This window comes from Magnolia sinica, chromosome 4 (assembly GCF_029962835.1).
Source record: "Magnolia sinica isolate HGM2019 chromosome 4, MsV1, whole genome shotgun sequence".
In the NCBI taxonomy this organism is placed as follows: Eukaryota; Viridiplantae; Streptophyta; class Magnoliopsida; order Magnoliales; family Magnoliaceae; genus Magnolia; species Magnolia sinica.
In genome coordinates, this window is record NC_080576.1 from 54,471,943 (window position 1) to 54,486,373 (window position 14,431).

Below are 14,431 nucleotides of genomic sequence, written 5' to 3' on the forward strand. Positions count from 1 at the left end.
TCTCATTTCATTTCTTACTAATTACTATTAGTTATTAGTGCAATTTAGTAATTTACATTCTCACATTTCATTTCATTTTCTATTTTTAAGTTTCTAAATACATTCTCTGATTTCATTTTTCTAGATCTACATCTATCTATTCTCATTCATTTCATTTTCTACATTCTCTTATTAGTTACATACTTACATTCTCTCATTTCATTTTCTAGTTTTAAGTTCTAGAACTAGATACATTCTCTCATTTCATTTTCTAGTTCTACATCTAGATTCTCATTTCTACAATCTACAATCATTCATTCTCATTTCTTCAATCTACAATTCTACATTCATCCATTCTCATTCTCTACAATCTATACATTCATTTGATCATTTCTATTGAAATTTGAATCTATATCTCTTGCCATCTCTCTTTCTCTACATTTAAATCAAGAGACAAGATTCAAGCAAGACATTTTTTATTTTTACATTTTACAAGTTACAACATACAAACATGAGCATGATCCATTCATCCATCCATGCATACACACATAGATGCATGCATCCATCCATCCAACCATCCAACCATCCATCCATACATACATTACATACATCCATGATCCATTCATGCATGCATGCATATATACACATACATGCATTTCATCATACAACCATGCACCCATAAAAAAAAAAAAATTTGAAATGGATTTTTTTAATAAATAGATTGTTGGCGATATCATCGATAATATCACCGATACATTGGTTATACAAGAGACATCTAGAATCCATATAGTCGAAAATATCGTGATACATCGATGATACTTTGCAATATATCGGTGATACAACACTGATACACAATGTTGCCAAGTCACTTAAGCGATGTGAATTATTATTATTTTGAAAAATAAACAAATAAAAGGAAAAAAGGGGGAAATCTTTTTTTTTCAAAAAGACTTTTAACTACTCCAATTTGATTTTGTTTATCGATTTCAATTTTCAATCTAATTTGCATACTAATAAGTTATAAGCCATTAACCACGAGATGTAAAAAATTTAAAATTAAGGACTCAACAACTTATTAATAAAAAATTAATAATTTTATTGATAAACAAAATCTGCAACCTACTAATCTTCTATATACATTGTCCAACACCCTCCCCCATTGTCGGAGTCATCTCCTTCTTCAACGTAAACTTCGTCTTCTTTTGTTTCTTCATCATCTGTTCACAAAAATTGCTCATCTCAATCTCAATATCATCTTCTTGTCATTGACTGCTAGTAGCCCTCGTGCTACTGCTCGCCCCTATTCTCCGCCTTTGAAAACTTTCGCTAGGTATCGATCCATAAGCGGCATCTTCAACTCAGTGTTCGAAATATCGGTATCACACAATGTATCGCACCCTTGGGATACAGATACGTATCGGTTATCGCACGGGATATATCGTTTGTATCGCATAGTTTATCGCACTTTTTGGGAAACATGGGGAAATATTAGGAAAATGGTTGAATTTTTTAATGAAACTTTGGGGATTGTTAAAAAGGCCCTTAATACACACTTTTAAATCATAATATCTCAAAAAAAAGATGCACATAATAAATTTCCTTTGTATAGGTTCTTAAGTTATGCGATGTTTAATTGAACTAATACAACTATTTTTAAATTGAACAGTGTAGATATTGCTCTAATATGATCTAATATGATCTCTAAAAATAGATGAACGGTGTAGATATAATAAATACATCACTTTGGGCCCATGTAACTTTGATCTCCTTTGAACCGTTCGTGCAACTGGAGCTCGAGGAGCATCAGCGCTCGTCTTTGCACGTCACGGATGCGGATTGCGTCCTAGCCCTGCCCGTCTCTAGCCCCGAACGGGCAGTTCTGTGGGTTGGGCCCACCTTGAATGTATGTGATCTATCCACACCGTCTATTTGTTTTTCCATCTAATTTAAGGGGTTGAGCCAAAAATTGAATCATATCCAAAGATCAAGTAAACCATACCACAGGAAACAGCAGGGATAATGATATCCACCGTTGAAACCTTGCTAGGCCCAACAATGATGTTTATTTGTCATCCAACCTATTCATAAGATCGTACAGACATGGATGAAGGGAAAAAATAAATATAAACTTGATCTAACATTTATGTGGCCCCCAAGAAATTTTCAACGGTAGACGTTCAATTCAACTGTTTCCTATGGTGTGGTCCATTTGAACATTGTATATGTTTCATTTTTGGGTTGAAGCCCTAGAATTATCTATTAAAATAGATGGACGGAGCAGATAAAATACATAAATCATGGTGGACCATACAACGTTTGCTCAGCACACTAAGCGTAGTGAGTTACTCCGTACGGAAATTGGATTGCGTACTGAATTACTTAGTATGCTTTTATCGTACCGAGTAAACTCAGTTGGGCCCACTGTGAATTTATGTGGTTTATCTACACTGTCCATCCATTTTTACAGATAATTTTAGGGGTTGATCCCAAAATTGAAGTAAATACAAAGCTCAAGTGGACCATTACATAGGAAACAGTGTGGAATAATGATTTCCACCGTTGAAACCTTCCCAGTGTCTAAAGTAATTTTTATTTGTCATCCAACCTATTCCTAAGATCACAAAGACATGGATGAAGAGAAACCACAAACTTCAGCTTGATCCAAAACTTCTTTGGCCTCCAAAAAATTTTTAATGGTAGAGGTTCAATCAAACTGTTTCCAGTGGTGTGGTCCACTTGAGATTTTAATTTGCTTCGTTTTTTGGGATCAAGCCCTAAAATTATCTTTTAACATGGATTAACGGAGTGGATAAAAAAAAAAAAAATAGTGGACCCCACACAGTTTACTCAGTACGCAATCCGCTTCCCTCGGTACGCAATCCACTTCCAGCGCGGATTACTGAAGTCACGTCACCAAGTTACGTGGGTCCCACCATGATGTATTTTTTCTATCCACACCGTCCATCCATTTGAACAGATCATTTTAGGGAGTGAGCCAAAAAATGAGTATGATCCAGAGCTCGAGTGGACCCCACCACAGAAAACAGCGGAGAGAGTGACGTTCACCATTAAAAATTTCTTGAGGGCCACAAGAGATGGATGGTTAAGATGATATTTGTGTTTTCCATTATTCCATATCTTTTTGGACTTATGAACAGATTAGATCACAAATAAACATTATGATGGGCCCTCAAGAATGCTATGAGTTTCAATGGTGGGCGTCACTCTCTCCACTTTTTTCTGTGGCGGGGTCCAATAAAGATTTATATCTACATCATTGTTTGTGTCATGCCCTAAAAAATTATTTCCAAATTAATGAACGGTGTGGATATGACACACATTACCATTGGACCCACAGAACACGGACACCACTTTATATGATTGTACAGTGAGTAACAGTACGCTTAGTGTACTGTGTAAACTCATGTGAGGTCCACCACGATTTATGTATTTTATCATCTCCGTCCATACATTTTAACAAATAATTTCAGGGCTTTAGCCTAAAAATAAACCATATACAATGTTTAAATGGGCCACACCTTACAAAATAGTTGAATTGAACATCCACCGTTGAAATACCATTTTTGGCCACAAAAGTATTAAATTTAGATGACTGATAAACATCACTGCAGGGCCCATATGATCATATTAAATTCGTATTTTCCTTTCATCCACATCCATATGATCTTATTAAGGGTTTGGATGACTAATAAACATCACTGCAGGGGCCAGAAAGGTTTCAACGGTGGAAATCAGTGTCACCACTATTTCCTGTGGTATGATCCACTTATCATTCTAATTTTTGGGATCAACACCTTAATTTAGATGGGAAAACAGATGGACGGCGTAGATAGACCACATACATTAAAGGTGGGCCCCAACTGAGTTTACTGAGTACGATAGGAGCATGCTCAGTAAACCACACCAGCACCGATTCCCATTTCACCCCTCCCGCCCCATCTTCTTCATTTTCCCTCTCTGTCACGAGCGCTCTCCCTCTCCTTCACGCAGCGAGGGTTCCGGATGAGGTAATATCGTTCCGTTTCCTCAAATCCGGCCTGATTTCTCGCCGAATCTCCGAGAAATCCGCACAGGCACGCTCCAATCAGCGAAGAAAGAGAAAAAATAAAGAAAATAGCGAGAAAAATTCGAAGAAAGAGGGATACAGATACTTACCTGTCGAATGGCCCACCTCCGATCACCGCTACAGCCTACGGCTACAGGTACTCTCTCTCTCTCTCTCTCTCTCTCTCTCTCTCTCTCTCTCTCTCTCTCTCTCTTCTAATTCAAAATTTTTTGATTTTCCGCAACCCACGGCATCGGGGCGGGTTGTATCGGCGATATCGACGATGTATCGCATGATGTCGACGATATATCGCACGATATCGATGATAATATCGTACGATATCTGAAGTTTTGGATTTTTGGTATCTTCCGGGTGTTATCGGCGGAGTTTCGTCTCGCACTGGTGCGATACCGATAATATCGGCCGATATATCGGCCGATAGTATCGATATTTCGAACATTGCTTCAACTTGGGCCCATGTAAGGGTCTCACCGACAAAGAGTGGATCCTGTCTCCACAAGCCACTCACCATCTGCCTTCAAATCATCTAAGCAGATAGGATCATAGAATCCAGGCTTTTCTTGCCTAGAATCTTTCCCATGGCTTCTAGTTATAATGGACAAAGACCAAGTCATTGAGTTTCTTTTGTTCGAGACAATTTCTTTTTTTAGTGTGAATCTGCATAACATTTAGAAATTTCAATTAAATGTGAATTAGCAATTTAGCATTGAAACTAAAAGTGAATTATAGAACTTTTAAGTTATAAAACTTTCCGAATCGAATGTACTCCAGTTATGCTCCCAACAGCTCGCAGAACACGTAAGGCCATGAATTCTCATGGCCAACTTATGTAGTGTCGGATCCCTCCTGACTGTTAGTTGAGTCAACTCCATACATTGACCACTACTCAGTTGTGCAAATAAGTTTAAGTTAGACACTTTCTCGTTTAGACTTCTTTTATTGTAAGTTGTACCTTCATAGAATTGCATACTCGGCGATTCCATACTTTTATGCTTAATAACAATGTCTCTTAACCAAATCCTTGCACTCTTCATGTAGAAGTCCAACTCTCAAGAAATTTTATCATGTTCTTTTTCTGAAATTGTTCTTTCTAAAGCATCAACAAATCCAACCAAATGCATTGATGATGCCACAATCCGATCGACAAACGTAAAGAATACGGCCGAATTAAGGATGTAGGCAGTCGAATACAATAGGGATGACATTTGGCTGGCCCATCTAGCGTTTATAATATCTATGATGGGTTGGTAATCACATTCTTTATAGTTGAAGTGTTACATGATTTTCTTTCTAGCCCTCTCTATAGCATCATAAATAAAGCCCATAGGTGGCTTTTCATCATTGTCCATCAATCCCATCACACTTACTAAGGGTTCTGATGATTTCAAGGCCTTAACCACTTGATTCCAAAATGATTGGGAAAGAATAGTTTGTTTGACTAACTTTCTTTCAGCCTTCTTTGACCATAGTCCAGTATTCCAATCGGTCGACACTACAAAGGTCATAAGTTCAGCTTTCTTTGAATTTAACCTTTTTGTAATGTTAAAAAAGTTGTCGTGAATCGGATAATGGCGGGACAAAGAAAATTACACCCAAGGTGGCTTCTCATGTGATAAAGAAACATGCTTGTACATTAAACACATGATTCTCCTAACCATAGCAATTACCTTAAGATACAACCTACCTACATCTTCTAACATTAAATCAACAGAACGAGTCGCGCATGGTGTCCAAACTAAACATCACCGCCTTTTCATAAGAAGGCGACCAACAGTTGCATAATTAGTTACATTGTCTGTGATAACTTGGACAACATATTCTTCTCTTACATCTTCAATTACACTATCTAAAATTGAATAAATAATCGGTCGTGTGGGAATGGCTGATGCAACCACGAACTTTAAAAAATTGTCCCAATTGGACAATTAACAAGAAAGTTTATCAATGCCCAACCAGATCTATCAGTCTATCCATCGGCCATTAACGTGTAGCCGTAGATTTTCAAACTTTTTTTATATTCAGACAGTTTCTAGTAAACCGAACCTACTTTTTTAGGCAGCGCTCCCTCGCTTCATGATAGGAAGCAGGCTTCAAGCCGGGTCTAAATTGACCTATAGTTTCAACCATTACTTTGAAACACTTCATCTTCACTGTGTTAAAAGCTACACCAACTTGATACAACCACTTTCCAATGTATTGAATCGTGATTTTTCTATCCTTCTTGTATCGGTTATCCAAAGTGGTTTGAGCGGATCCTTTACCCCTTTGGTCAACCAGATCTTCCGGATGTGGTCTACACCACCTATCCATAGGCCCATGCCCACAGGCTCTTTTGGATATCGGTCTAGATCACCCTATGGATGAAGGTGGCATAGAAGCATCCAAATCTACTACATCGATGTCCTCGTAAGCTTCTCTCTCCATAAATTTTTATTCAATAGTCATTATGTCATATCTTTTTTAGCATTCTTGTCCATGTACTCCATGATTTCCTTACGGATCTCTGGAGTAATATCGGGGCATGCTCTTGCATTTGATCATAGTGTGTGTGAAAGGTGTTGTTTATACCGGCCAATACCACCGGAACTTACATATCCACACAGATCACACACTATCTGGGACTTTTCAATGGCACTTTGATAGTGCCCGTACTTCCAACCCGGGTCATTTGACTTCAATTTCAAAGAAGAAAATTAAGAAGAAGACCTGATAATGACACTAGCTAGTGTAGTAGTGTATGAGTAAGTGTACTAGACAAATAATGAAAGTATGAAACAAATAAGCTATATGCTAGCTACTAGTTAAATACTAACTACCAATGTTTTAAATATCGATGATCTATCCACTATATATCTTCTATTCCACTTGTGCGATAAGAAACGCACAGGTAGTGTCAATATATCCCACGTGCTCGATCCAGTGAGCATTTTCAATTTTCGATCCTTCTTTGTTGAAATTATGTTAAATCAATGTCAAGTGGTTAAAAATCCATTGGTTCTTCATGTTCTCCATGGTTTTTTCAAAATTTTCCTTCAACCAGCTATCAATTGAGACTAATTTCGAAGTATTTGATAAATTGATCATCACATACACTTTAATTTCAAACTTTTGAGTGTAGGTGGTCCATGTCAATCTACCGATTTGTTGAGTCCTCGTCAATTTTTGAAAAATAAAAATCATTTTTTATTAATAAAATTTATTAAATATTTGATAAATTGATCATCATATACACTTTAATTTCAAACTTTTGAGTGTAGGTGGTCCATGTCAATCTACCAATTTGTCGAGTCCTTGTCAATTTTTGAAAAATAGAAATCATTTTTTAATAAAAAAGATTATTTTTTTTTTTTTTTGAAATTTCCCTTCAATCAGCTGTCAATCATGACTAATTTCAAAGTATTTAGGAGTGTTTGATGAAATGATCATCACACACACTCTAAATGTTTTGCATTCAATTTGAATATAGTTTCGTTAGTTCAGTAAGACAACGTATAGCTTAGGAGTATCGTGTTACATATCACATCTTTTGGATAACAGATATGTATAGGTTATCGCACGGGATATATCGTTTGTATTAGATAATTTATCGCACTTTTTGGAAAACATGGGGAAACATTGGGAAAATGGTTGAATTTTTTAATGTAACTTCAGGGATTGTTAAAAAAGATCTTAATTCACACTTTTTTAATCATATCATCCCAAAAAAGAAGTGCACACAATAGGTTTCATTTGTATAAGGTGCTAAGCTATATGCCGTCTTACTGAACTAACGCAACTATATTCAAATTGAATGCATAACGTGTATGTGATGATCATTTCATCAAACGCTAATTGACAGCCGGTTGAAGGGAAATTTTGAAAAAATAATAATATTCAAATAATTTTTACTTAAAAATGATTTTTATTTTCTGAAAATTGACAAGGACTTAACAAATCAGTAGACCAGCCCTCATACATGCTTGATTTCATGTTTGGAGTGCAACATTGCAAGCAATTTGGGAGAAATTGGGGAAATTTCAAATTTTCCATAATTTTCCCCAACTCAGACCACCTACACTCAAATTTCGAAATTAGAGTGTATGTGATGATCATCTCATCAAATACTCCTAAATATTTTGAAATTAGTCTCAATTGATAGTTGGTTGAAGGAAATTTTCAAAAAAAAATATGGAGAACATGAAGAACCAATAGATATCGAAATCAAAGCTCGAAGTCCATGATTTTTCATGCAAAACATGAACCAGTGGATTTATAACCAGTTGATATTGATTTAACATAATTTCAACAAAAAAAAAAAAAATCGAAAATTGAAAATGCTCACTAGATCGAACATGTGGGATATATCAACACTACCTGTGCATTTCGTATCACACACGTGGTGTACAAGATATATCGTGAAATATATTGGCCGATATCGTCAATATTTGAAACATTGCTCCTATGTATTAACTAGTAAGTACTAAGTAGTAACTACTAAATACCAAAGTAGTTACTGTTTACTAAATAGTAAATACTAAATATAAAATGCTATTATACTAATGTAAAGGGAGAGAGTGTCTAACTATATGAGTGAGAGAGAAGGAGGGGAGAGAATGTCTCACCATAGTTGAGTTATAATTTACAACAATTGTAAGAGAGAGAGAGAGAGAGAGAGAGAGAGAGAGAGAGAGAGAGAGAGAGGATTGTGGTGTGAGTGTGAGGCTTGAGAGTTGTCTCAATGAAGTCTTGAATTGAATCTTAAAATCTTGATTCTTCAAATGAAATCTTGAACTTGTAAGTCTTGAAACCTCTCTTGAAGTCTTAACTCCTGAATCCTTGATGTAATGTCTTCAATCTTGATTCTTGATAAAAGAAATAAGTAAAAACTAGAAAATAGAAACAAAGAATGAATGAATAATACACTAAAGTAACTACACACACAAATACACAATACACTTATACAATTAAAATTTATAAATTACAATAAAAGAAAATAATGTTGAATGTTGGGTGACTCCTGGGTTCACTTGTTGTATGAGTCTCTTGAGTCTTGAGAATGCTAATGAAAGAAATTGATCATACAAGTTAGAACTTAGAATAGAGATTACAAATAGATGCTAAGGAAAAAAAGATTGAGAGATGAGTTGAGAGAATGAGATTAAAGAATAGATTAGAGAATAAGAGAATAGAGAAAGAATAGATTAGAGAATTAGAGAAATGGAATAGATTAGGGAAAGAAATAGAGAGTAAATAAGAGAATAAAAGATATTAGAAATAGAATGAGAGATTAAAGAGAATGAAGATTGCTTTTTGTGAATTGTGATCGTCTTCTTGTCTTCTTGAAGAATGAAGAATGAGGACTGATTCTTGTCTTCTTGTCTTCTTGAAGAATGAAGAATGAGGATTGATTCTTGTCTTCTTGCTTTTTGATCTTGTCTTCAAGTGAAATATGAAAGAAAGAATGAAAGTATGGGATTGGAGGACTTTATAGTGCTTTAGAATGAGAGCAAGAGAGCGTATGAGAGTTTTGGGGAAGATATAATGCAAATGGACAAGGGAGGAGTGCCTTTTTATAGGCAAAAGAGCCGGAATTCAAATATATATATATATATATATATATGCTCCAACAGTCAAATTTATGACCGTTGGAGACTATGCGATGACATTATGCGATATGCAATTGCATACCATGAATATGGCATATGCGACCATCGCATGTGACATATGCATGGGCTTATGCGATTATGCAATTGCATAATTGCTTAAGCAATCGCATGTGACAACACTGCCGATACCTGGAATTTCTGATACTACCAGTATTATCCGTATTGCTAAGCTAGTGATACAGATAATATCAGCGATATTATTGTAATATCACCGATACTCGGAAAAATGCTTGTGGCGGAAATAGAATTGAACTGATATGAACCAAGGATTACTTAACAGCAGCGGTATATTAAAATGTAAAAACAGAAATATTTCAAAGATAGGTCATTGTAAGTCGTAACTTGTAACTAAACCTAAGATGTACTACAGAACTATTCTGAAGAGGCAATGGCAAACTCATACTCTATTAGCCCAGATCATTCGTCCTGTAAAAGTTGGAGTGGAAAAGAATAGATCCTAGTAACAAGAAATTCAAATGCTATCATGAAAAACAAGGGGTGGGCAAGGCTGACACCTTGATTGGCCCTGATAGTGGTTGGTAGTAAGAATGTAGGACACAGCCCAAGATTATGGTGAAATTTTCCAAAATGAGGTCAAATTGAAGAGAGATTGGGATAAGAGAACTGATTGCAGGAAAAGTCAATTGAATTGATGTGGGCAAACATCTTGCCATTCTCATGTTGAAACATGATTGAATGGATACTGACAAAAGGAAGAAACCACTCATGGACCTGCCACTTGACACAACCCATCTAAAAATGGGGGCAGAAGGAACTCATGAATTGATAACTGTAAAATATCTCAAAAAGAGAATTAACCAGGTGACTTCAAAAGCAATGTGCTTCCCTAAGGTGTTTTTATAATGCAAAAATGAGGTCATCTTCCTCATGTTCGGGTGAGCACAGACAAGTCAAGAGTCAACCAGGTGACTTTGAAAACCCTGTTTTTTTTATTTTAAATACCACTGGAGACAACACCCTGTAAATTGCATAAGAAACATCTGTGACCAGTGTAGCAAAGAAGCATAAAATACATAATAAAGTTTGTAGAATTAGCAATATTTGAAGCCAGTAATCATGACTAATGCTGCTGAGATCAGTATATGGATCACCATGTAAAAGATAATCATTTGTTAATGGCATTGGACAGTAACACAATGGAATCAGATATAACTTACTCCATTTTTATCAGCAAGAAGCTCTTCCAGAGGCTGACAAAAGAAATCAGCATCGGCCCGCATCGGCCAACCTAAGCGGAAACAATCGACTGACCTATAATATTACATGATGATTTTATTTCATTGGTAACAAAAAGAACACTAAAAACTGCAGACCAAAGTCAGACTAGCGCATACCAAAAGTATTCATTTATATCATCGTAGTTCCTCCACTGTGAATGCTTTGATCTTGCTTTTTTGCTCCTTACAGCTTCCTGTAGAAGGAAATTCGGATAATATAAACAAAGGTTAAAGAACCAGAAGTCTGAAATGAAACCCCAATTGGCCGGAATAGAAAAGCAAATTAAGAAAAGTAGCAGCATGCAACACCTTGGCTATAATTTTATAAATTGGAGTGACAATTTTTCTTAGAAAAGCTTCATCATCGCCTCCATAGGCTGGCTTGACATTTTCACCAGTCATTGGACTGACATTCCCAGCGAGCATTCCATAAAGTTCGAATGCCATCTAAAACGAAAAGTTAAGGAAGCAGTTAAGTACAGATGAAATCACCAATGTGAAAGATATTCACATAGATAAGGAACACTGACAAGAATAAATGAATATATGGAAGCGTGAATATTGATAAACAAAATTAACCGAAAGAAAGATAAATAGTTTTATGAAAACTAGGTAACATTGAAAAAAAAAATGCAGTAGATAATTTCTTTAAAGCATAACAAATGCTACTTCAGCAACTCAAGAAAACATTGTCGGAAATCCTTTTTCCAATTTTTTGGTAGAAATTACACTTCCATCCCTTACAATTTTCCGTCTATAGTATGCATGCCTGCAACTTGTTAGAATGATCACACGTGTGGCATGATCACACGTGTGAAGTGATCACATGTGTGGTCATCTTGACTGGGTTCGGTCTTTATGTATTGGGGGCATGTGACATGAGCCTTTGGCTCTTTGGTAGTGGTTTTTAACTATTGAGGGTATTCTTGTAATTTCACATTTTAAGCAATGTTTTAAATATCGACCGATATATCCCACGATATATCTTGTATCGCACCCGTGCGATATGAAACGCACAGGTAGTGCCGATATATCCCACATGCTCAATCTGGTGAGCATTTTCAATTTCCAATCCCTTTTTTGTTGTTGAAATTATATCAAATGGTTACAAATCCATTGGTTCTTCATGTTTTGTATGAAAAAATCATGGAGTTGGAGCTTTGACTTCAATATCCATTGGTTCTTCATGTTCTCCATGTTTTTTCAAAATTTTCCTTCAACCAGCTATCAATTGGGACTAATTTCGAAGTATTTACGAGTATTTGATGAAATGATCATCACATACACTATAATTTTAAAATTTGAGTACAGGTGGTCTAATTTGGGGAAAATTGGAAAAAAATCGATATTTCTCTAATTTCTCCCAAATTGCTTGCAATGTTGCACTCCAAACATGAAATCAAGCATGTATGAGGGTTGATCTACTAATTTGTTAAGTTTTTGTCAATTTTTTTTAAATAAAAATCATTTTTAATCAAAATTTAATAAAGAAATAATTAAAATATTAATATTTTTCAAAATTTCCCATTAACCAGCTATCAATTGAGACTAATTTTGGAGTATTTAGGAGTGTTTGATGAAATGATCATCATATGCACCCTAAATGTTATGCATTCAATTTCCATATAGTTGCATTAATTCAATTAGACAACGCATAGCTTAAGACCCTATACGAAGGAAACCTATTATGTGCACTTCTTGTTTGAGATGCTATGATTTAAAAGTATGTATTAATGTCTTTTTTTTAAGAGTCCTTGAAGTTTCATTGAAAAATTCAATCATTTCCCTAATGTTTTCCTATGTTTCCCAAAAAGTGTGATAAATTACCCGATACAAACGACATATCCCATGCGATAACTGATACATATCTGTATCCCAAGGATGCGAGACGTAACGCAATACCGATATTTCGAACACTAATTTTAAGTGAAATTCCTAATATAATAAAACAAGTGGTGGGACGTGTGGGGCTACTAGAGCATCCCATTCTCTCTCACGTTTTTCTCTTCCTTTTCTACTCTTTATTTTCTTTCTTTTTCTCCAAAATCAACATGGTATCAAAGCTATTTTGATCCATTTTTCTTCTTGATCTCTCACTTCTTCATCTTCTTCTCTCTTTTTTTTCATTCTCTCTGGTGAGAAACCCTAACGTGTTTGGGTCTAACCTAACCTAATCTCTTCCCGTTGTTGTACCCCGATGTGATGGGTGGTGAAATCGTGTTTAACAAAGGTGTGTAAGGCCTACTTTTGCATTCTACCCGCGTCATAGGACAAAGTGGGCCATCTTTCATCCAAAATGCAATCTACGGTCAATTTTGAAGTATGGAATCGATTTGAAGGCTGAAAATTCAGAAGTTCCATGAGGCCCTCCTTTATTGTGTTGACCGAGACAAGTTGAAGCTTGGAAGCAGGTCTCGATTTAGTAGGCCAGTTTGATGAAGGAATTGTGTTCAAGAAAAATTATTTATTATTCAGATGGATTCCAAAAATGATCCCAAGAGCAGTATTTAATCCTCATCGGATTTGGTGCCCCTCCAAGTAATATCAACGAAATTGAATGGCACGAATTATCTACAATGGGCCACATCTGTAGAAATTATTCTGACTGGAAAGAGAAAAGTTAAATATTTGACATCGCTTAAACCTAATATCACTGCGACTGACTATGATGATTGGGTGGCAGAGGATGCCCAAATTAGGGCATTGTTGTGGAATAGCATGGAACCACATACCAATGCCAATGTAATTTTCCTCAAGACCGCCAAAGATGTTCGGGACACCTTGAAGCAGATGTATTTTGGTGAGAAAAACTTAATCTGTATTTTTGAACTCCTACAGAATATATACACATTCCAGCAGGAAGATGGTGTGAGAGAATATTATTCTACCCTACGTGGCATGTGGGAAGGGTTAAATGTATACCAACCGTTGTCAACGGATTTTGAGGTTTTCCTTAGGCAAATGGAGGAATTTCGTGTTGCAAAATTCCTCTCTAGCCTTCGACCTGAGTTCAAGCCTGTGAAGTCTCAGATTCTCGGAGGTAGTGAAATTCCCTCGGTGACAAAAGCGTTCGCCAGAGTTCAGAGGACAACTAGCATGTCTACTCAGAATTCCACCTCATCAAATCATTCGGCTTTTTATCTCTGCATCGGGTAGAGGTAATGGGGGAATTCAAGGTGGCCATGGTCGAGGTGGTAGATTTGGAGGTGGTCGTGTTCGTGGGGGCAGTACCAGTCATGGTTGCAATCGCGGTAATCGCCACTACACTCATTGTGGCCTCAACAATCATAGTGTTGATTTATGCTGGGATTTACATGGGAAGCCTATCTAGGCTAATCAAGTCAACTCACTAGAGGATAGTTCAAAAGATTATGTATCCAAGCCTGCCACTCCTGCTGAACCAAGTACTTCATGTGACAATCACCATGTCCAGGGAAGAATATGCCAAGCTTATGAAAAATAATTCCACTCATGCCTCTTCC

The 14,431-nt window shown here is 36.2% G+C and overlaps 1 protein-coding gene across 5 annotated transcripts in view; it reads right to left on the bottom strand.

Annotated features, from left to right (window-relative positions):
• LOC131243123 (callose synthase 3-like) overlaps nt 1–14,431 on the bottom strand; it is a 106,611-nt gene that overhangs the window by 76,326 nt on the left and 15,854 nt on the right. For all 5 annotated transcript variants that reach the window (XM_058242236.1, XM_058242235.1, XM_058242237.1 and 2 more), the window contains exons 11-13: nt 11,259–11,396; nt 11,067–11,143; nt 10,890–10,983 (exon numbers count right to left, since the gene is read on the bottom strand). In XM_058242236.1, coding sequence (XP_058098219.1) covers nt 10,890–10,983; nt 11,067–11,143; nt 11,259–11,396 — 309 coding nt within the window. The remainder of the gene's footprint in view (nt 1–10,889; nt 10,984–11,066; nt 11,144–11,258; nt 11,397–14,431) is intronic.